Here is a 24,041-nt window from a genome sequence, read left to right as displayed (position 1 = left end):
CTCAAACTAGACACTAATGTACTTGTCCTTTTGCTCAGTTGTGCACCGGGGCCTCCCACTCCTCGTTCTATTCTGGTTAGAGCCAGTTTGCGCAGTTCAGTGAAGGGAGCAGTACACAGCGTTGTACGAGATCTTCAGTTTCTTGGCAATTTCTCGCATGGAATAGCCTTCCTTTCTCAGAACAAGAATAGACTGACGTGTTTCAGAAGAAAGTGTTTGTTTCTGGCATAGCTATTAAGCTATATCTATTTACATTAGGCTATAGCCTACAAATAGCTATACCACGTAGTCGTAGGCCTATTAGGCTATAAGCCTACTGCAAATTGTTGTTTGTTCCTGAACTGGCCGAATGTCAGAGCTATCCTTCAGCACCAGAAGTTGGTTCAACTTTAATATCATTGCGTGATCCTGGCAGTCCATTCAGCACCACAGAGGGTGTTCCAACTCATTAAAATAACACTCATCAAGATCTGTTGCTTATGCCTAATAGGTCCGTGTGCTTATGGATAATTCCTATTTAATTTCATCTCAGCAAGGCCAAACGAGGAAATGGATAATTTTATAATTTTTCAAGTTCAAAACGAAAATTGGATATCAACTTGTTTTCTCGTTTGTGGTCTCCAAAATTGTGCATCGAATAACAAAAGACAAATGATGACTAAATGTATCCTATTTTATTTTTGTACCTTGAAGTACACACCCCCTAATATAACATTCAAGCACAGATAGAACAATGAGAGATGGAGTGTCATGCCTGTGGGAGAGAGCGTGCACAGAAATTATCACAGTGCCTAAAGTGTCGGGCAGAGGGTCCACGAGAAACCCAGCAGGTGATCGGTCTGGGGGAAGCCCTGGCGGTGATGAAAGATCTACCATGACAATTTTCAAAAAAAAAAATCCAGTGTTAATGTTTCTGAAAGTTAAGCACACAATAGCCTACAGTTACAGTAGAAGTCAATGTGTTTGACAGTAATCAATATGTTCCATTATAGGCCATAGCAAGACGTGTTGTCACAGCTCAGGCATATCACTCGCAGATGTGTTTAGATCGACCAGTGGCCTGTTTGTTTGTCTTCATTGAGTTTAGAACAAAATTACAAGCGTCGTTCAGTTGTGGCTTGTTAGCTCCGACAAAGACTTACTCATGTACGTGTTCATGTATGTGTCTAATAAACCCATATTCCATATCACGATGGACTCAGTGTATTATTGTACCACAGTAAAACTTCAAATGAGGTTAATAGAGAGCATAAAAGCTTTGAAGAAATACCAGCAAAACATAACCTAGAATATTTTACTGGCTAACTACAGTGCGTTGGATCAAGCTGCATCTCCAATAGTCTTTCACTATCTCTCAGCTTTGTTTGACAGTACAGTCTGTCACCACTATAGGCCATATCAAGGTGGATTGTCACAGCCTTGATATCACTCATAGATATGTGTAGAATGGTGCATTGCCATTATCTGTTATGATTAATATATATGTCTTGTATTTCCAACGCAGGTTTAGTGATAGACTTCTCATATTTGGCAAAGTCACTTTCTCCAGATCTATAGTGTTTTTGTGTTGATTTATATCTAAGTGATGGTCATTCAATTCTGGTGTTATATTTTACATGTAGCTTGTAAACTGCTCTGTGTTCATATTTAATTTGACGAAACAGGAGGGTGTGTTGCACTTCAGGTTGATAGTATAGGGAGCAGAGCACAGCAGGTTAAAAGTTTCAGAAATTTGGGTTTAATGACTTCAACACTGAGTAATGGCACTCAAGCTGCTCAATTAGGATTATAGCAGTTTTGATCATTTGAATTCGTACGGTTGGTCACAAAAACCAAAGCAACATTCGCAATGCAAATTAAGGGCATTTCATTCATTTGGACATTTGCTCAGTACTTGAAGGGTGTCATTTCCATTACTATTGAGTTGCAAACACCGATTGGAAGGTGAGTGTTGAGACAATATCTTCTCTGTATCCATCTGCAGATCCAGAGGCATCAGGTCCTCTTTTATCCTAGTCAAATTAATTGTGCCCACCATAATTCTAATGACAAACAACATATGAGAGCTGAAGTCCTACTTTCAGCGTATAATTACTATGGGAGCAGCCAGAACATTTTGAATACTGAAGTTGAAAATAAGTAAAACAATATGACAATATGAGTTTCCAGACCAGGGGCACAAATGCACAAATGAGTGAGATTTAATACAAAAAATTAGAGGTATACCACATTAGTACACATTGTTGAAATTAGGACAGGGATTGGTGTGTTTTACTTTGTTTTATTGAGCCAAAACCTTCACGTTATCCTTTGAAATGTTGAATGTTGTTCTAGAGTCAGATTGTCTCAGCATGGTAGGGTACAGCAGGGTTAGAGAGATATGCAAACTTAGTCATGGGGCCAGGCCTTTTGCTTCTCATTAGGGTGTTGTATGAGGAAGTAGTGTAGGACCTTGAGAGATTCTTGATAGGGCTGAGTGACTGGACTGTGTGAATGGTCCTGTCAATGGGAGAGAGTGGGACACCAATAAATAGGCTGATTTGTAACTTATTGTATTGGCTGATGTAACTGGATGAAGTTCATGACAATCTGCTCAGATGCCATAGTGTCCTTCTCCCAAGGGCACATTCTGAACCCACACACACAATATCAGCATTGACTGTAGCTTCACTGGATATTGTTGTATTGAAATGGGTCAGAAATACCTATTTTACCTTCATTTAACTAGGCAAGTCAGTTAAGAACAAATTCTTATTTTCAATGACAGCCTAGGAACAGTGGGTTAACTGCCTGTTCAGGGGTAGCACGACAGATTTGTACCTTGTCAGCTCGGGGGTTTGAACTTGCAACCTTCCGGTTACTAGTCCAACGCTCTGCCTAGTGGTTAGGTAACCATTTATAGTAACTTAAGTTCATTAAGTACTGCCCTACCAAGCAAATCAAATGTTATTTGTCACATGCGCCAAATACAACAGGTGTAGACCCTACAGTAAAATGCTTACTTACAAGCCCTTAACCAACAATGCAGTTAAGAAAATACACCCCATAAAATTAAGAGATAAGAATAACAAATAATTAAAGAGCAGCGGTAAATAACAATACCGGGGCTATATACGGGGGTACCAGTACAGAGTCAATGTGCGAGGGCACCGGTGTCGAGGTAATTGAGGAAAAGCAAAAAAGGCAGTAATTGCTCATTTGGTCTAAAATTTTGCTACATGAAATACATGCGGGCAAGTATCCTGCCTCTATTGTGTTTTGGAGAAAACGGGGGTCATGTTAGCAATAACTGCATAAAGTTACTGTGAAACCAAGGTAAATAAAATACATTTTTTCAATACATTATTCTCAGTTCAACGCTATGAGCAGTTATTGCCTGTTTTGTTTGGCAGTGTGTAAATCTCACCTTTCTGCAGCAGGTAGCTCTGCCCGGGCCGCTTAATTTTTGTTTTTTTTACTTAGCAGGTTGAGGGACTAACGTTAACTACAAGCTAGCATGAGGGACTAGTTTACTTCCACTAGCCAGCCTGCTAGTTAGTCAGCAGTAACGTTAGCAGGCTAATGCTAGCTAGGAAAGTGGTGCAAGCCAACTGTGTTGAGTTCGTTCTATTGGCATGATAATTGAAGCACCTTGGCTAACATTACTATTTTTATCTTCCTGTCACACACATTTCTAATCCTTTCTATGTGCGGCGGACACTTCAGATCAACCCAGACTGTAAACACACACGCTATGCTCCATGAATATTATATTAGGGTGTGTGTGTGTGTGTATATATATATATATATTTTTTTTTTTTTCTTCCTTTATTTGTTTTCGATGCCCAATTTGGAAACCATGAACGAGTTGATATAACATTGTCGTTTTGCTTTTCAACAAGACAAATTATAAAACGATTAATTTCCTCTTGTTTGGTCTTGCTAAGATGAAAGGAAATATGAATTACTCATAAGCACACGGACCTGAATGCATCTGAGAAGTTTTGGAGACTTGAAATGGTAGTTTGGAATCTTGATACAATGAATGCAATATCTACCATATTGAAACTGAACATATCATTTCAACTAAATAGACATTTTAAACTGAATGCAATATTCACTCAATTCAATTTCAAATCATGAAATACAAGGTCAATTGATGAATTCAATGATTACATTTGTGCATTACAAATTCAAAAATATGAAATTCAATATTTGAATACAAATTCTAAAGTATCGAATTCAAATACAATTTCTGTTGGCACCGAAATCGCTCCATAAATCAATGTCTTGCAAGATTATGAATATACATAACTGAATATAATAGCATAGCAGGCCTATACCTTTACTGTTACACCAAAAACACAAAAAGTTGGACAGTCACAAAAAAGTGATGCGCCAAAACTAAACTGAGAACACCACTTAATTGGCAGTATATATGCTTTGATTGAAAATACAAAAAAAGGCAAATAGATTAACACCATTTGTTCTTATTTGCTCACAAAACGGTAATTCAAGAAGATCTAAATGCATATTCCCATGAAACTGATTGAGATCAATCAAATGAAAAGGTGAAGAATTATCATTCATGATTGACAGTGATGATGGTCTATTTTAAAATGAGATATGCCTAACTTGGTGTTTGAGGGTATTAAAAATATAATATTTTCTTGGGAGAATGTGTGGGCATAGGCAGACGTTGCAATGGGAAGATGGATTTTATGCATATTCTAAAATGATAGTCTAAAATAGGCTACATCGTTTGGTACAAACTTTGATTAAGGAAATGATGACGTAATTTACTTTTTATTTTAGGTGGTTGTGCCTTAACATCTAATAAAATATAATTTTGCAGTAGAGTGAGATACACACAACATCTCAGTCACTGACCTTTGGCCTAATGTATATACACACACACACACGCTCAAATCAAAGTTTATTTGTCACGCGAGCCGAATACAACCGGTGAAGACCTAACAGTGAAATGCTTACTTACAGGCTCTAACCAATAGTGCAAAAAAGGTGTTATATGAACAATAGGTAAGTAAAGAAATAAAACAACAATAAAAAGACAGGCTATATACAGTAGCGAGGCTATAAATGTAGTGAGGCTACATACAGACACCAGTTAGTCAGGCTGATTAAGGTAGTATGTACATGCAGATATGGTTAAAGTGACTATGCATATATGATGAACAGAGAGCTCTGGGCCAGGAATGAATTTTACAGTGCTAGCTACATAATTAAGCCATTGCATTTTAATACACACATGCATTAGACAGTTTGAAATTAGCCAATGGATTAATCTAATTTGTCAATATATACTTGACTTCCTTCCAATTTGCCTATGTTGGCATATACTTATTTGTATTGTGTTGTTTTCATCCCACTTAATTTTCATATAATTCCATAATTTTCTTCAAATCAGAGCTTAAAAATGCAGCTTTTGTTTTATAGACCTTTCCAAAATTGTCATCAGATACAATGGGTCATCATTATCATCAGACAGATGCAGTATGTCAAATAGCACTTGCACCTGAGGATCTCTAAAAGATCTGTCTGGTTCCCACTGTCCTTGTTTTTCTGACAAATCTGAGAAAAAGGGCATGGATTATGGATTTCTAAAAAGCTTGCAATATCACAATGGTCCTCTTCTCAGGCGTGTGCACTAGTCTATTGCAATTCTTTTATTCAAAATAACTCTGATATATGCTGTAGTATTCCTTCAACAAATTCAATTAATCTATTGTGTTGAATATGGTAGAATTATAGTATTGCTTCAACAATTGTATTAATTCATTGTATCAAATTTGATAAATGAATGTTGACACATGCCTCCAATGACTTGTAGATTTAGATTGACTGTGATATATATTTTTTAAATACTCTGATATATAGTATTTCCTTCAATATATGGATTGATTTTATTAATATATATATTTTGTATACTGTACATGTCGATAAAATATACATCCCATATCAATTTTTTGATTCTGTGTAGGCCTACATGTCAAATGTAGATTTTCTACCAACCCCAGCTGCACTCTTGCTGCTTCTTGTTGAGTCTAAAATATTCTACATAGCCCCAAATTAAGACTACATATCCCAAAAGTCTCTGCGTCTTATTTAAATGACTAAGTAGAGTCACCTGAGCAGGAATCATAAGGATAGTTAATGTTTACAACAAAACCAGTTTGTTTAGATATGTGTTTTCATCGCACACTGTACATGTATTACCGATGATCAAGCTATTGTATTTTCCTGCAAAGACGAGGAATGAACGACCACGTCAAATAGAAGGAAACCTACTTCCCATCTAGCTAGCTAGGTAACGTTAAATACAAATGATTTGTTGATGGTAACGTTAACTAGCTACTCTGTAGCTAACGTTAGCTGTAAACTTCGAGAAAGCTAGCTAGTTCACGCGTTGGCTAATAATGGCTCTAGTACTGCAGTTCCCATATTGCAAAAATAACTTGTTACATTAATTTTAAACGAATCCGGGTAAACTAACAACTAACGTTAGCTAAATTAGATAACTGCTGTCTAATCGGCATGATGTTGCAGCTAGTTAATAAACTCGTGAGTCCTTGCGAGCATAGGAAAAAATGGTTTATCTTGCTAGTAAGTTAGCAAGCCAACTACCCCCTCTTTCGCTCTTGTTTGTCCTATGAATGATGAATCGAGCTAGTGAGCTGCTTAGAAAGATCTGATTATCAAATGAAGGGCACCTCCGCAAGCACTACCTCTTAACTAACGTTATAGTGTTACAGACAGTAATCTGTCAGAGTGACGTGTCAAACTCCTCTCAACCCTTTGACAAATGTATGTTGTGCATGCCTCATTGAGCGTGATTATTCGATTTAGCTACTTGGCTAAAAATACCTGGATTTTTTCCCTGACCTTCATCGGGAATGTACTCCACAGTTCTTTGATGTTGCTGTGGATGAAGGGCTACTTTGTAACGTTAGTTAAATAATGCAAATCTGAAACACCCTATGCAAAGGATCAATCATAGTTGTAACGTTAGCGTACATGATTCCTCCCTAGTAGACAAGCATAGCTAAGGCAACACTGAGCAAACATTAGAACAATGAATGCGTTCATTCATGAGCCGCTCCCTGTCTGCTAATCCAGTGGTTCACAACCTTTTTTTGGTTACTGTACCACCAACTGATTTTTTTTTCTCTGCCCAGAGTACCCCTGAAGTACCCTATCATATCATGTGCATTTTACCAGTAGGGCTATGGTCTTATGAGTCTTCTCAAGTCCTCTTGTGGATAGACCATGTTTCAAAAGGACCTAGCTCTGAACCTTAGGCACCTCTGATTTCACCTCTAAGATCTGGTGCATTTTCCAACTAAAACGGTTTCATAATGGACAAGTTCAGGTTGGTCCCTGTTTTGGCCTGTTTGCATCCTAGTAAGTACACCCATGAGAGAGCTATATGTGTTTACTCAGGTTGTGCAAAAATGTGCATTTAGTTAAATCTAGCAGGAATGATGTAGGCTTATGTGTTTTTATTAGGAGAGCATAGCATACTTCATCAATGACTTTTCAGACTAATCCGTGAATAGTCCCGTCGTACCCGTCTGTGTGGAGGCCTACCTCTTTTCTGCTGATTGATTTCTTATTTTTCAAATGGTCTTTGCTATGCTAATGAACATTGTCAAGTTATTATTTGGTTTCCCTGTTTCATTGCATGTGAAGTATGGTGCCTGTGAAGCCCCATGTTGGTGTTCCTCTTTCCTGAACCGGTCTGCACAGCAACTCCTAGAGCCAACGTGCCTTTCCTGGGGTCGACCTGGTAAGATCCTAAAGAGTTCTTATAAAGTAATTGTAAACTCTAATATTTGTGGGTAAACCAGTTGAAAGGTGTACAGATGAAAGAATGTGTTCAAAGTAGTTTGTAACGTCACAAAGAAGTTTTGGTTGAGGCAGCTTTGAAGAAAACCCACATTCTTGTATCCTGTAAAACCATTGTCACTAAACAGTTAGGCATAGCCTATATCATCTTTGTCTGGGTTTCAGATATCTATATGGATTTTGACCCAAACCGTAACGTTCAGTGTTGTATAACAATATGACATTATAGTAGATTGCGGTTGATGGGTTTTGTGCACTCCCTACAGGATTGTTGGACAGTGTTTCTCATTATCCACTGACACGGTTTCAGATTCCTGCCTGTTCCGAGTCAGAAAGTCCAAAACTCTGAAGAATCCTGTATTAGGATTTCCAGGTACTGTCACATCTGAAGAACATCTCCCAGACATCTGTTTTTGGTATGTTTATGAACTGTTTTGAAATGTTTGTGTGTTTGTCCAGATGGTGTGGGTGTTCATCATGAACCGGATGGGTTCTCAGGGCAGCACGGTGGCCCAGCAGAGACGCATGGCCCTGGGGGTGGTCATCCTCCTGCTGGTGGATGTCATCTGGGTGGCTTCCTCTGAGCTCACCTCAGTAAGACACTAGCACTTCCTGTAGACCAGGGGCGCACATCTCCCCTGGTTTCGTGGGCCACATTCCTACTTGTATTTGCTTTTATAGCTTGGAACTGATTGGCTGGTGCAATCTACAGACAGTGTACAGTGAGAAATGTATTTAGGATAATATGCTCAATCTTAAGACTAGTGCTCAATTACACGACAATGCTTGACCACTAACCCCTGCCCCATAGGCACTTGTGTAGATCTGAAAGGATTGACTAGGAATATGGTAGTAGCTCCACCTTGCCTACTAGTGGGGTCACGTTTTCGCCATGTTGCTCATAATATCTATCCAGACATTTTTAATACCCCCCCCACCCTGTACTAGGAATAGCCACATCTCAATAGTTTCAAAGTGACATTTGAACAGTAAGTCATACTTTTTTCACCTCTATTTCCCCCCAGTACATATTCAAGCGGCAGGAGTACAACAAGCCCTTCTTCAGCACGTTCACCAAGACCTCCATGTTTGTGCTGTACCTGCTGGGGTTCCTGCTGTGGAGGCCATGGAGGCAGCAGTGCACGGGCAGTCTCCGGGGACGACACGCTGCCTTTGTACGTATAGCACTGACGTCCCACAACCACATGGGGGCAACAAAACATTGTTGTTTCCCTCTAAAGATAAATTGTTGCTTAGCGCATGCAGTATATTTGTAGTGGTTGTTGATACTAAGGTAATGTTGATTTGCTATGATGAAACAGCCCAATCTAACCTACAGTATTTTCCCATAGTTTGCTGATGCCGAGGCCTACTTTACCCCCTGTATCAACGACACCAGTTTGAATGACCATACCCTAGTGAGTATAATTGATTTCCTTTTTTGTATTCTCCCTGACTCACATTTAGATTTTACTGTTGGCTGGCTGAATATACTGTAATGAATGTAATGATAAGAAATGCTTTTAGTTGAGTGCATTAGTTGAAGACTTTCTTTCTTACTTCAGAGTGAACCCCTGTACGTTCCTGTGAAGTTTCAGGACCTTCCCACAGAACAGACAAACTGTGCCAATGGAGACTGTGATTCCAGTGAGTATTAAAATATATATTATTTTATATATAGAAATAAACCTTTATCAGACTAACAAACAGACTAAGAATGTAGATAAAATATTTGATGAAGATCTATAAATAATCATATTGCCTTATTCAGCTGGTAAACCAAGCCTAAAATATATTTTCTTAAATTCCTTTATTTACCTAGGCAAGTCAGTTAAGAACAAATTCTTATTTATAATGAAGGCCTACCCCGGCCAAACCCTAACCCGGATGACGCTGGGCCAATTGTGCGCCGCCCTATGGGACTCCCAATCACGGCTGGTTGTAATACAGCCTGGAATCGAACCAGGGTGTCTGTAGTGATGCCTCTAGCCCTGAGATGCAGTGGCTTAGACCGCAGCGGTTGTTTAATGAGTGTTTCTTTTTAAAGAAACCTTCAATAATCAATATTTCATCATGTTAGTGAGTAGGAATCCTGTGGATTGTCTTGGTGATTGAGATGATCTTTTCCATGTTCAATCATTTAGGCTACTTGCTTCTCCCTATGGGCAATCTGTGTTCTCTTCATCATAGTGCTTGTGGTTAAATTCATGATTGACAGACAGAATATGATAATCCTGACCACAGTGAGGATAAGGTGCCTCACATAACTTGAATTTCTTTATTGATATCCATGGTTTTTAGATATAACATAGGCCCTCTCGACAGGCTACAACCAGGGTGGGACATTTACTTTTTGTTCCACCAGACACTGTGTCATGTAGATTTATACATCTACCAGCCAAAATATTTTTTTCGCCATAATTACACAAAATGTATTGCAAATAACTGAAGAACGTGTTATGTAACATTTCTAAAACAATAAATGTATTACTAGTAAGAAGTAATGTGGTATATTGCTAATTACATTTGTGTGTTTTAACCAATGTACTGTAGGTTAAAATAACTTTGATAAAAAAGTCAAACAGTTCTAGAACTGAACATCAATCAAGAATAAACAAAGTGCCTGCCCTGCCACAAAATGCTGAGTGATACAGCTTATTTATTATTATTAGTTCAGGGCTGTAACGCTGACATTTTTTACAAGGACTACATGAGTTGATATTTAGGAGCAAAACAAATATGTTCAGCTGCCCCTCTGTGTCTGTCTGTTAGAGATAAGAATCTCTGTATCTGCACTAGCAGCAGAGAGTTGGCGCAAATTCAAACTAATATTGAAAAACAACCTAGTGTGTGACAAAACGATGTGACTAACCAAGAAACACGAGTACAAAATCACACTTTACTAGCCTTTCAGGTCAATTTCACCAGCTTCTACATTTGGGGTTTGGAATTTAAAAAACTGTTCCCAAATGCTGTGTATGACCACCTGCCAATGTGGCTTGTGAAACAGACATTCTTACCCGCCAATGCCAAAATCGACCCTCATTTGGCGGGTGTTCATTTCCCACGCTGGCTACAAACACGAATGGTTCTGTGATTTGACTGGCAACCGGTGCCCACCTGCCTCCCTCCCTTGTTGTATTGGCTCCTCATCTTGTCGTAACAATTTAACCAAACATTTAGAAATCTAGAGTCCCTTGTATATGAATTGCAAAGCCATAGCAACAATGATTTATATCATAAGCAAACATTCTAAACTCTAGATTTTTCTCTGAAAAAAAAATCATTATTTGAAGAGGGACAATGTACAGTACAACAATCTCAGTACACATAAGTACACACTCAGTACACATTTGTTGTACCAGATTTAGCCAACAGCTAAACATACAAACAAGAAATATATTATATATACGAACATGCAAACATTAAAAAAAGAAATAAAAATGTTTTATAAAAAAAGAGATCGGGACATACAGGTGAGTTTCCACACAGAAGTCAAGACATTGCACATAAATAATCATTGAACACATAAGTTATTGGCTAAGGTTGATCTTTACATGTAAAGACCTTGGCAAATAATGGGGTTGTAGAATGGGACTGTTAAAGGGAAGCTTCACCAATAGACACTATTTGGGATGTTTTTCCAGCCTCTACATCATTATGAGTGATGAGAGGGTGCTTCAGACATAATTATGCACTATAGCTGGATTTTTTTTTTTTTGCGCCGGGAGAGTTCAACCAATGACGTCATTGATTGATTAAGCCTGCTGTCTGATCTAAAATTGAATGGAGTCATGTTTTGTTGCAATAATTGTGGCCTTTGTGTTTTTCCAATTGCATGATCATGCTAGCAGTGAGTAGATATGGTTGTCCTTGTTCGTGATTGGGAGTCCCATTATATGCTTTATTGTTTTTACCATCGAGGACCACTTTGGAAACAAGCGATTTAATTAATGCTTTCAAGTGATATCCTCTGGGTCCACATTGTACATTTTGTTGTGTATGTCTGTTACCCAAAATAAATTCAATTCAATTGGGCGGAGCACAATTGGCTCAGTGGCTTCCGGGTTTGGCCGTGTAGGCCATCATTGTAAATAAGAATTTGTTCTTAACTGACATGCGTAGTTAAATAAAAAATAGAGCCATTGGACTATCTGCCAGGACATTACAGGATTTTTAGGTTGACTCATTTTGCCTGGCTTTGTAAAGAGACTAAATACAGCCTGACGGGAGCACAATGAACTGTTCCCGACGCTCGAAGGCAGGCTTTTCAAAACAGGGGATGTACTAGTTTACAGGTTCACTGGAGCTATGGTGAGCTCTAAAAGTTTTAGAACAGTGACACATTTTTTGTTGAAATGATACAATGACTATGAAGTTAAAGTGCAAACTGTCAGCTTTAATTTGAGGGTATTTTCATCATCCATATCGGGTGAGCCGTTCAGAAATTGCAGCACATTTTGTGTATATTACCCCATTTTAGGGGCCGAAAAGTATTGGGACAAATACACTTATGTGTATTAAAGTAGGTCAAAGTTTAGTATTTGGTCCCATATTCCTAGCACGCAATGATTACAGCAAGTTTGGGACTACAAACTTGTTGGATGCATTTGTTGTTTGTTGTGGTTGTGTTTCAGATTATTTTGTACCCAATAGAAATGAATTGTAAAATCATTTATTGAGTCACTTTCATTGTAAATACAAACAGAATATGTTTCTAAACACTTCTACATTAATGTGTATGCTATCATGATTACGGATAGTCCTGAATGAATTGTGAATGAGTGAGAAAGTTAGATTTCCCCCCCCCCCACACTGATGAAAGGTTAGCCTTGGGAGTATGATATTTCTGCATTTAACTTTCTCACTCATTGTTATTCACGATTCATTAAGGATTATCATAATCATGGTAGCAATCACATTAATGTAGAAGTGATTAGAAACATTCTTATTTACCATAAAAGTTTTTGTGACAAAACTATCGGTAGAGTTGAAAATGTCATGGAAACACATTGAACATTTCGATTTTTGTTCGGTACATAAAAAGTCAATTTTGTGTGCACTACGTCATCGTGCGCACATTTTTATCCACTAGTCTGTTTGGTGTAAACGCACCACTGGTGGTAAAATGCGCATATTTTCTTAATGCAGATTATTTTTTCATGAAAATCTGTCGCCAATTGGCGGAAACCGAGCTAATGGCTGCTACTGATGATTCCTCTTTCCATGAAGAGCTGGACAATGTTTATTTTTTCTTTAGGAACATGCAACCCTATTTATTTGAGTCGGAATACACTGAAGACAAGTTGACACAGCAGGGATAAATAATAATTACGAGTGCTGCAAGCAGCGGTGGCAGCTTAGACCAGCTGGACCAGGACTCAGGAGGGCAAGTAACAAACGAGTAAGTTGTTTTGCTGTCAGTAGCCAGGTAGCAACATAACCATTCATTTGACTCGTGGCAGTGTTGTTCAGTACAGTACAATTTAATGATTGATTCGGCAATAAGTGGGCTTGCTAGTATCACTACAAGCCAAGCTAGCTGTGTTTTGCTATACCTAAAATGTACTGTAGTCTAACGTTATAGCTAGTTAACCAACTAGCCTAGTTAGCCTCAGTGCCTGTCATTTAAGAGCAAAACTGGAGAAGGGTTTTGATGATGATGGCAGAGAGTAAAGAAATGACTTTGGCTTTATGACTCATATTAGTCTTGGAGTAACGATACCTGTGTGTTCTAGCTAGCTAGAGTGTGTCTGTGGGATGTCTCATTCTACACCATGCTGCTACAGTAGGAATACAAACAGTACACAGGGATTGCCTATGAATGTCTAATAGTGGTTTTTGCCTTTCTCACAGACGATACCGCTTGGACACAAAGAAGTTGACTCTCAAGAGATGTGAAAGGTCCGATAACAACAATCGTCCCTTGTATCAAAGTGACTCCGAACACCTCACTGCACCACCCAAACACACCATATGCAAGTATTCCCTTTTTAGAACTAGTGTTATAAGCGTTAATGGTATCTTTCTTCTACTGTATGCCATACATTCACATAACTGTTCCTGCATACTGCTGTGTAAACTCATCTGTCTCCAGAGCAAATAAACGCTGTCTTGATTACAAGCCATGTCTACTTATATGCTATATTGAAACATGTTTACTTGCCAACAAATTATTTTACATGATTAACCAACGCACTGCATCATTTGTTTTAGCAATAGGATTGTAGCTAGTTTATCCAAATACATTATATGAATATCACAATGAATTGATCCTGAAGTTGAAGTCAACACTTTATTGGTTTCAGATGCAGCTGGAATCATTTAGTCACTTGTCAGTACACACAAAATATTATGTACAACAGCTAGCAATCTCTATACCGCAATGCAGTTGTGAGCATACAAGGCATTCTATATTATACTACATCAGTCTAACTGAATATGGATGTTGTTTTGGTTTAATGTTCCAGGCAGGTTCCAGAATGTTCTTCACCTGGTTGAACCTCTTGTGTTTTGGGTAATGGCAGCTGGTTAGCAGGCGTTGGCGATGTTCTTCACCACCCACTGCTTTGACCTGAAGACTGATCATGAGGATGTATAAAACATGAAGACTGATCATGAGGATGTGTAGCCATACACTAAATCATGTTCATCTGTACACAAAAAAATTGTACAGTAGACTGGTATGTGTTTGGTTACACTCAGAGTCAATAATGGGGCATTGAAATGGGCTGTTAGCAAAGATGTGAGACGTTTGAGGGGGACTTGACTAGTTGTGTATGATCACCTACAGTGTGAATAGGCTAGGAGAGTATACTAACAGCCCCTCTCCCCCATGCCAAAGAACTGACTGCAAAGGTGTAAAAAGTTTGAGGAGGTCTTGTAGACCGTTTAGTATATTTAAGCAATAAGGCCAAGGGGGTGTGATATATATGGCTAATTTACCACGGCTAAGGGCTGTTCTTAAGCACGACGCAACACGGAGTGCTACGACACAGCCCTTAGCCATGGTATATTGGCCATACATCACAAGCCCCCGAGGTGCCTTATTGCTATTTTTAAACTGGTTACAAACATAATGCTGGGCTTGAACCACCCATTTTATAATGGCTATTTTGTTTGAGGGTATTGTGCTTTCATAAATACCTTTGGCTGTCCTGGCTTGTTTCAAAATCAGATGAGGTTGAGCTTATTCTAGGTTGAAAGCTTTCATCAAATGGGTCTACGGGCTCTGTACTACTAAAACTGGTGTCAAGGTCATTAGCAGCAGCAGAAGGATTAGTCTGTAGGACACACAGTAGTCAGTGATTAGCCAACATCTTACTACTTTGTTCCCATCAATCAGGGCTGGTCCTTGCTGTTCTGCCGCCCAAGGCGAAACCGAAAAACGCAGGCCCCCTGCAAAACTAGAATAGTCCCAGTAACAAAATGACATTGAAGTTATGTTCGATTTAGGTTCAGAATGAAAGGTGAAAAAGTATTTTTCGAATGTTTAAAATACATATTTTTCCAGAAGTAAAAAAAATACCATTTTTTTCGGTTGTTGAAATCGGGCATATTTTTTGTTCTGAAATTACATTTTTGGCCCAAATCAAGGCTGGTCCAGACCAGACAAAATTTGAACCAAACATAGACGTCTGTGATTGGTTCATGTTTGGTCCGGACCGGACCAGTGGATGTGGAAATCGAGGCCGGTCCGAACTGAACAAAAATAAACATCTAAAAGGCATCGGTCCATGCTTACGAGCCTACAGTTTATGAATGCCCATCCATGTGGTAAGCCTACCTTCCAAGACGTTGGCTTGTGCTTACTGGGGTGTAGTTTACCATGTCTGCCCACAATGTAATTTTATGAATGCCCATCCATGTGGTAGGCCGACTGTCTGTAGTATTGGCTTTATTGGTCCTGATTCCTGTGAATAATCAATTGGCCTAATTAAGCTCTTAATATCAGCTACCCAACTTTATCAGGAGTTATCGTGAGCCTATTTGCAATGTGTTTACACAGTGGGAAATGCAGAAGTATTTAATTTTTCGCTATGCTCAGCTTGTCAAAAATGTACAGATTAAAACTTGAGACCACTGATCATGACAATGGGGTAAAACACCTGGACAACAGTTGTGATTGTCCATTCCAGATTGTCCATTTTACTTTGACCTGTCCTCTTTTTAGGATATGTTAACATTACAGCACATTTTCTTTTGATTGAGCGCCATTTAGGTTAGGCTATTTGATCGGAGAAACCTGCATGATGTTAAAGGTGTCCATCTCATTACATTTTATCTCCAGCCTGTAGGCTACAGAAAAAGTCCACATGCTCTATCTACCACATCCTATCTGCTATATGATTTATGTTAGATTATTTTTTGGACGGAACGTTGGTGGAGCACCGCTGCGACCTCTCCTAACTGCGCCTTTGACAAAGTGGGCACTGCTTATCACAGGGAGGCATCAGCGCTCACCTAAAAAGCCCATATACCATTGGTTGAGAGACCGTTTTTGTTGTTTTGGGGCAGAATTATGTGAGGCTTTATGTGTTGTTGGTGCGTCTAGCTCAGAAAATGCCACCCTCGTCAGTCTGCCGCCATGGGCGGTGCCATCAATAGACACTCAAACAAGGTACTATATCCACCCACCCCCTTACTGATACTGCCTTTTCTCAAATTTAGTCTTCAAGCCTTCAATCAACTATGCCTCCACAATACAGAGAGAACTACAGTAGAAGTTGTAGCCCATTTGTAAACACACCAGCTGTGACAAGACACAGACTATGTTTATGCCTAGCTCCAGTATATTTATTTCTTCATCATTGAGTCATGGAAAAATGTATCTAATGTACATATTCCGGTGGCCATTTGATTAATTGTTCAGCAGTCTTATGGCTTGGGGGTAGAAGCTGTTAAGGAGCCTGTTGGTCCTAGACTTGGCGCTCCGGTAAGGAGCCTGTTGGTCCTAGACTTGGCGCTCCTGTACCGTTTTCCGTGCGATTTTAGGTGATAGATGTTCCGGGTACTGAGCTTGATGTTGATGCCACTGCATTTGTTGATGGGATCGGACTCTAAATACAACACAATGTTAGTCATATTATCCTCTGCGGCAGTTGGCTAGCGAGCTAATGTAACCTAAGGTTAACTTGCAAGGTTACAAGTCACATCACCAGATAGCAGCTGGTTAATTACATTCATATTATTTGGAATGTCTTGCCAGCGTATTATGAAAGCTAGCTAGATGTTGGTTTAGATAAACACATGTAGTTCGTTAGCCAGGTAACGTTAACGTTAGCTTGACTTATTTTATACTGCGCTAATGTTGGCTGATGCCTTCCTCTTTGAAGTGAAGAAGAACATCGATGGAATAGCATCACTTTTCAAAGTTTGATGACATGGCAACCCCATCAATTGAGATTACGGGTCTGTTTCGAAGTCCTCTTACTGAAAGTGCTGGCAACAGACCGGCATTTTGATATGTCTCACATCATTCTATACACCTCCACGGGGCTGTCCTCTTTGTGGTTTGCTTACAACCAGGAAATGTAGCTGGTCCGTTTCTACTGGTGGGATTCTAAAACGCTCATATATGCGTGGAGTGAGAAAATTCAACATTTTTTATGACGCAAATTACATGTAGTACATATATAGTTAAATAGAGCAGCCGTTGTTGGTGTTTCATACTGGAGAGGGAATGCAAAATATTATTTATATAACACCGTGAAATGTACCTTTTTAAGGCGCCCACATATTAGGTTCGGTTTGCTCCTAGCAGAACTCGGCTAGGCGACGCTAACGTCTCTGTCTCGCATACTCTATTAAAAGACCTTCACTTGAAAATATAGAAAAAAAAGTGGCAATATTACCGTTTGTCCCTCTTGGAATGCCATAGCAACAAAATAGCCAGTATATACTTAATCAGAATTAATCTAAAAACGAATCAAGAAATCGAAGTAATTTAGAATTTTTTTTTGCCTAGGAGGTCGTCTTTGCGTAATTTTACATCTAACGAGATGTTTGGTGTAGTGTTTCTGATGAGCTGTGCGATGGGATGGCCCTCAAGTTTGACCCATGAGTGAGTTGAAAGAAAAGGTTGACTCACGAGAACTGGGTCTGACCTTTTGAGTGACCCTCTGGCTTAGTTTCCTCTATTGTTTCTCATTATGAAACGATTACATATTTCTCTGTCGATCGTTATAGAATGATTATAGTACATTTGGAGATTACGTACATCTTTGCTTCCAGGCTCCTACACTTTCAAGTGTCCAATCAAAGCTGCCCAATTCAATCCCATGCTATTTTTGTGCCACAAGCCCAGTATACGGCACCGGATGCTTTTTAGAAAACGGCTGTGCTAAATACTCATTGCTTTTTTACACAAGTAGAATAAAAGCATGCGTTAGATGAAGGGTTCATTGTCTCGTTAATTTCATTTGTCATGCTGTGATCCATCTAGCTACCACTTTATTAACTTCTTATACAAAGACACAAAGGCCTAAAACACTGATCTCTCTCGCTCTCTCTGCACCCCTCTATCCTCCCGCCTCTCAGCCTCTAAAAAACAGCGGGTGCGCTTCAGCAACATCATGGAGGTGCGCCAGCTCCCATCTACACAGGCCCTGGAAGCCAAGCTGTCCCGTATGTCCTTCCCCGCCGCCAAGGACCAGGAGTCCATGCTCCGCACTGTGGGCAAGCTCACCGTCACCGACGTGGCCAAGATCAGCTTCTTCTTCTGTTTTGTGGTGAGTATAAATTTTAGAGTGTGGGAACTTGTGTTGTTAGTGTCTGTAGACTTATTAACTTGGTAGACTCTCAAACTTTAGTATACTAGCTGGGCACCTGCGTATTAAGTTGGAGGAAGAAAAGTCAGTATCTTAAATACATCTTTGGAGTATATACATTTGAGATTTGGTTCAATTGCCTAAGGCAATAAAGGCTTTTTTTCAAAAAAAAATGTATGTCTGTCAACTTAATCTAAGTAGTTAAACTTGTCACATTGCTGTTAAGTGTCAGTAGTAGGTGAGTTAACTACACAGTTTATTATTATCATTAATGAGTTATTGCTGCTAGTACCACTAATTTTGCTGCAGTGTGTTTGCTGAAGAATACCCCCAGGGTTTCTCTCAAATTTTGCGCACAAGTTTGTGTACATCCCTTTTAGTGAGCATTTCTCCTTTGCCAAGATAATCCATCCACCTGACAGGTGTGGCATATCAAGAAGCTGATTAAACAGCATGATCATTACAGAGATGCACCTTGTGCTGGGAACAATCAAAGGCCACTCTAAAATGTGCACAATGCCACAGATGCCTCAAGTTTTGAGGGAGCGTGCAGTTGACATGCGGACTGCAGGAATGTCCACCAGAGCTGTTGCCAGAGAATTGAATGTTAATTTCTCTACCGTAAGCCATCTCTGTCATTTTAGAAAATTTCGCAGTAGGTCCAACCGGCCTCACAACCACAGACCACGTGTAACCACGCCAGCCCAGAACCTCCACATCTGGCTTCTTCACATACCGCATCGTCTAAGACCAGCCACCCAGACAGCTGATGAAACTGTGGGTTTGCACAACTGAAGAATTTCTGCACAAACTGTCATAAACCGTCTCTGGGAAGCTCATCTGCGTGCTCATCATCCTCACCAGGGTCTTTACCTGACTGCAGTTCGGCATCATAACCGACTTGAGTTGGGAAATGCTCACCTTCGATGGCTACTGACACGCTGGAGAAGTGTGCTCTTCACAGATGAATCCTGGTGTCAACTGAATCGGGCAGATGGCAGACAGCGTGTATGGCCTCTTGTGGGCGAGTGGTTTGCTGAAGTCAATGTTGTGAACAGAGTGCCCCATGGTGGCGGAGGGGTTATGGTATGGTGTAAGCTAAGGACATTGAAAACCATTGTATTTTGTCGATGGCAATTTGAATGGACAGAGATACCGTGACGAGATCCTGAGGCACATTGTCGCGCCATTCATCCGCTGCCATCGCCTGTGTTTCAGCATGATAATGCACGGCCACATGTTGCAAGGATCTGTACACAATTCTTGGAAGCTGAAAATGTCTCAGGTTTCCATGGCCTGCATACTCACCAGACATGTCACCCATGCTTTGGTTTTGTTTACCTACCCTCTGTTTCAAATGCAAACTTTTTTGCATTTGTGGCACAAATCCATTCATTGAGTTGGCGTCGGATGGTGCGAGTTAACTCTCTTAACTTGGGTCTGAATGACTTGAATCTGTGTGGCAGTTGATCGAGGTGCTTTCTCCACCAATCCTCCGGTTCCATCGAGTTTCCTCTTGCACCAATGTCCAGGGAGGTTGGTTACAGAGGCATGGGCCTTAAACATATTGATAACATTATGTACGGTGGAAACAGGAACATCAAGGTTTCTGGAGATTTGAGATTGTCGAGAGCATTGGGCAAGTAACTGAAAGGTTGCTGGATCGAATCCCAGAGCTAACAAGGTAAAAATCTGTCGTTCTGCCCCACTGTTCCCCGGTAGGCTGTTATTGTAAATAAGAATTTGTCCCTAAGTGTCTTGCCTAGTTAAATACAATTAAAAAACACTTTAAAATATATTATTGTCTGACCTCTTCAGATAATTCATTTTTTATTTTTTCCATGCTCATTGCGGTACACACAGTAACACAGAGCAGGGAGAATGAGTCGTTTTCTCTATTAAAACTGTTTGAATTAGTGTGTTTTTATATTGCAGGCACCCCAGGTGAGTTTAATTCCAAAGTAAAGAAGAATCACCTGCTTGAAATCAAATTATTTGTAACTACTTCCAGACGGTGCCAATAATATTGTCTGGGTCATATTAGGACTTCTTTGTGGAATAAGCGAAGATGTTGTAAATTATTCTTGTTTTGTTCAACTGCAAACCGAAGACATGATATGTGGATACCAAAATATTTTTTCAATAGTCATGGTGCATTATTTGAAAATATTACAAGGGTGCCAATATTTTTGGCCACGACTGTATATACTCGTTGTTAGGGTGGGATTGGCGTGGGGGTTTCGTGGGTGGCTTTTTACCATTTATTTTGGAATCATCATGTCTTACTCATTGTGAGAATTTTTTGGAGGTCCAAATCGGATGTTATTTTAATGTATTGAATATTATATGAATCCTAACATTTAAAGTGGCCAATTTGGGTGCGATCAGTTTGCTTAATTTCTCAGAGATCAAATTATATTTCAACAAAATGTTACAGGAGTCTTATCTGTTTTTAACTACAGAAACTATTTAAGAACCATCTGAGATGGCGGGTGTCTAACCTCTTTCTTGTGCTTTTTGAGGTGGAATGACCCCCCCCCCCCCCAACAAGTCATGGCTTTGGGGTTTGCCCTTCATGAATAGTGTAAATTAGTGTAAAATAACACATTATGCATGCAGAATCCTGAACTCGTTTATCTTACAAACTTTGCGCTTGTAAACAAATCTTTGTATCATCACTCATTTCCCACATGAGCAATGACTCAGAGCTGAGGGAAGACTACACACATGAGTAATCGTCAATCTACCGTAATTTGGTACACATTAGAAGTGTGTCATGCTGACCCGTATCCCCCTCCTGCTCTCCCTCAGTGGTTCCTAGCCAACCTCTCCTACCAAGAGGCCCTGTCTGACACTCCGGTTGCCATAGTGAACGTTCTGTCCTCCACTTCAGGTGAGTCCGTACACTAAATATGACTTTACTCAGCTAATTTTACATGTAGGATCTTACAATGGGAAAAAAAACATGGATGTATAAAATAGAAATGTCATTATTGTTCCTTTGTAAAAACTTTGTTGCAAAGAAATATTACGTTGTTAGAAAACAGAATGGGTGTTTACCTTGTACAGGTTGTTGGTATTCACGCTAGTATTTGTCTCGCCAGGTCTCTTCACCCTCATCCTGGCGGCCGTATTTCCCAGTAACAGCAGTGACCGCTTTACTCTGTCCAAGCTTTTAGCTGTGGCTCTGTGGTAAGCCATGATATCAGCTGAATAATTGTAGTTACTCTGGCTTCTTACTACTATCTGTAGTTACATTGTTTGTCTGGTCCCTTTCCCCATAGCATGGGAGGAGTGGCCCTGGTCAGTTTTTCCAGCATGGACAGCCCCGACGGGAAAGGTGCTACAGGTAACAATGGAGATAAGAAGTGCTCCAGATAAACATCCTTCCTCAAAACCTTTTTTTGTTTTTGTTTGTCTTTTTTCCTTCCTCCTGTTACTTTTCTATCCCTCTTCATATTGTGTCTATTTGTCATGTCTTGTACTGTACTTGATTTGTGTCCTAGAAATGTGCTATATAAATACAATGTATTATTTAAGCATGAAATCATCCACGATGTCACGTTTGCTTGCATTGCAGAAAAAAAAGCATTTTGAGAGTAACCATGACAAAGGGGATGTAATTAGCATAACATAACATGATGAAGTCGTGTCATGTTCAGGCTCCCTGTGGTCGGTGGCTGGGGCTGCGCTGTACGCGGTCTACATCGTCATGATCAAGAGGAAGGTGGACCGGGAGGACAAGCTGGACATCCCTATGTTCTTTGGTAAGGAGATCATAGTTAGGTCTTAAACATCTTACTAGAGTCAGGTGTGGCAGCTTGGTCTGTTGCTGATTTTCAGATGCTCTTTTCACTGATATAACTCCATATAATGATCCTGAATTGTGTATAAAGTAATTATATTCAATTAAATGTTTGTAATATGTAATATATAACATTTTCACCTGCAAATAGCACTAAATGTCAACACATCAGTATTAATGAAGTTGTCATCTTCTCTTAGGATTTGTGGGGTTGTTCAACCTGCTCCTCCTATGGCCAGGCTTCCTTGTGCTTCACTACACAGGCTTTGAGGCCTTTGAGCTGCCCAGTAAGCTAGTGTGGACCTACATCCTCATCAACGGCCTCATCGGCACTGTGCTCTCCGAGTTCCTCTGGCTCTGGTGCGTCTCGGTTGATGAATGAATGAATGGATTGATTGGTTTGATTGATTGAATGACCGCATATGTATTCACAAATTCACAAATTCATGTTGTTCCTATGACCAAAGGAAGTGAAATATTCCTCAATATTAAAATAGACATGACACGCTGATAATATTTAAAAAACGCAGGCATATCGATACACTTGGCTCCTCATTCATTGCAGCTGCAGCATGAGTGGAAGTATGGAGAAGCATGTTATGTAATGATGATGAATAAAAAGTGTTGATGGGACTGAATAAAAACCTAGACATGAACGCACTCCTAAAAACAGCAGCTCTTTGCTGTATTCATGAACAGTCTTTCTCTGGTCATGGTTTTGAAAGTTATGAAATCTCAGTAGGCTGGTATCCAATTTTGGTCATGGAAGCTGTAGGCACGGTGATTTGAGCAATCCGATTGGCCAGCGCAGTAGGAGATCGACCTGTTGGTGACCACGGGGCTATAGTGTGATATGCAGCGTTATGCCAAGTGATACCTTTTTAATTTATTGCGTAAGAGGAGCATTTTTGCATTTGATTTAATTGTAACCTTGTTGTGTGTTCAATATAATGTTGTGTGTTCTCTCCATAGGGGCTGCTTCCTCACCTCCTCCCTCATAGGCACTCTGGCCCTCAGCCTCACCATCCCACTGTCGATCATAGCAGACATATGCATGCAGAAGGTAAGAGGGGGCACTATTATTACTGCATGTCTATGTTGCCATCACACCATTGAGCATGGCTGCTCTACAAAAGGTGGTGTGTCAGTTTATAGGTCAAATAAAGTGGAATTGGTTTGTGATGGATGCTTTGTCACATGGCACTTAGCGTAATGAATTTTATGACAGGGTATCATCTAGCAAGGTTATGAGTGAGCTTTGTCTGTCTGCCTGTGGGGATCTAACTTTGAAGCCTTAGAAGCAATTCCCTTAGTAGATTGCATGGGATATAACATAATTTGAAGTTTAAAAATATCATGGTTTTTTTGTGCCAATAGTTAGAAAACTCCCATGCTTCTGATGTTGGATATCCAGTCTGTTGAGATGTCAAGTCAACAACTCTCATTTCATAAATACATGACATGCTAGCTAGTAACACTGAAGTTCAAGTACAATGCACTCATCTTGTAAGAAGCCACCCTTCTGAGATGGTGGTGATTGTTATACATGTAGCTTTATTGCAAGTATTGGAATATTTTTGACCCACTGTTAGGCAGCTGGCACTTGCTGTACATCTATAGGT

General features: G+C 39.8%; 1 protein-coding gene and 1 long non-coding RNA gene across 7 annotated transcripts in view; one reads left to right on the top strand and one right to left on the bottom strand.

The window, feature by feature from the left end:
- The first annotated feature begins 3,216 nt into the window (after positions 1-3,216).
- LOC109865536 (solute carrier family 35 member F5-like) overlaps positions 3,217-24,041 on the top strand; it is an 88,100-nt gene continuing 67,275 nt past the window's right edge. For 3 of the 5 annotated variants that reach the window (XM_031793828.1, XM_020453816.2, XM_020453802.2), the window contains exons 1-14: positions 6,123-6,307; positions 7,690-7,786; positions 8,112-8,218; positions 8,305-8,439; positions 8,871-9,020; positions 9,198-9,263; positions 9,411-9,492; positions 18,385-18,575; positions 21,426-21,507; positions 21,719-21,806; positions 21,899-21,963; positions 22,277-22,381; positions 22,620-22,779; positions 23,392-23,482. In XM_031793828.1, the coding sequence (XP_031649688.1) occupies positions 8,305-8,439; positions 8,871-9,020; positions 9,198-9,263; positions 9,411-9,492; positions 18,385-18,575; positions 21,426-21,507; positions 21,719-21,806; positions 21,899-21,963; positions 22,277-22,381; positions 22,620-22,779; positions 23,392-23,482 (1,215 nt within the window). In that variant the 5' untranslated portion in view covers positions 6,123-6,307; positions 7,690-7,786; positions 8,112-8,218. Of the gene's footprint in view, positions 3,316-6,122; positions 6,308-7,689; positions 7,787-8,111; positions 8,219-8,304; positions 8,440-8,870; positions 9,021-9,197; positions 9,264-9,410; positions 9,493-18,384; positions 18,576-21,425; positions 21,508-21,718; positions 21,807-21,898; positions 21,964-22,276; positions 22,382-22,619; positions 22,780-23,391; positions 23,483-24,041 lie in introns of those variants that run through there. The other 2 variants (XM_031793821.1, XM_020453809.2) reach the window with 2 other exon arrangements.
- Positions 14,127-17,782, bottom strand: LOC116354412 (uncharacterized). 2 transcript variants are annotated; one of them, XR_004203637.1, is made up of 3 exons: positions 17,700-17,782; positions 14,992-15,128; positions 14,127-14,426 (listed from the first exon to the last, which is right to left on the bottom strand). It is a non-coding gene; the product is annotated as an uncharacterized LOC116354412 (long non-coding RNA). The 2 variants fall into 2 exon arrangements; XR_004203636.1 differs by lacking the exon at positions 17,700-17,782 and adding an exon at positions 17,565-17,644.

This window comes from Oncorhynchus kisutch, linkage group LG2, assembly GCF_002021735.2.
Source record: "Oncorhynchus kisutch isolate 150728-3 linkage group LG2, Okis_V2, whole genome shotgun sequence".
In the NCBI taxonomy this organism is placed as follows: Eukaryota; Metazoa; Chordata; class Actinopteri; order Salmoniformes; family Salmonidae; genus Oncorhynchus; species Oncorhynchus kisutch.
This window is presented reverse-complemented; position numbering and strand designations above follow the sequence as displayed.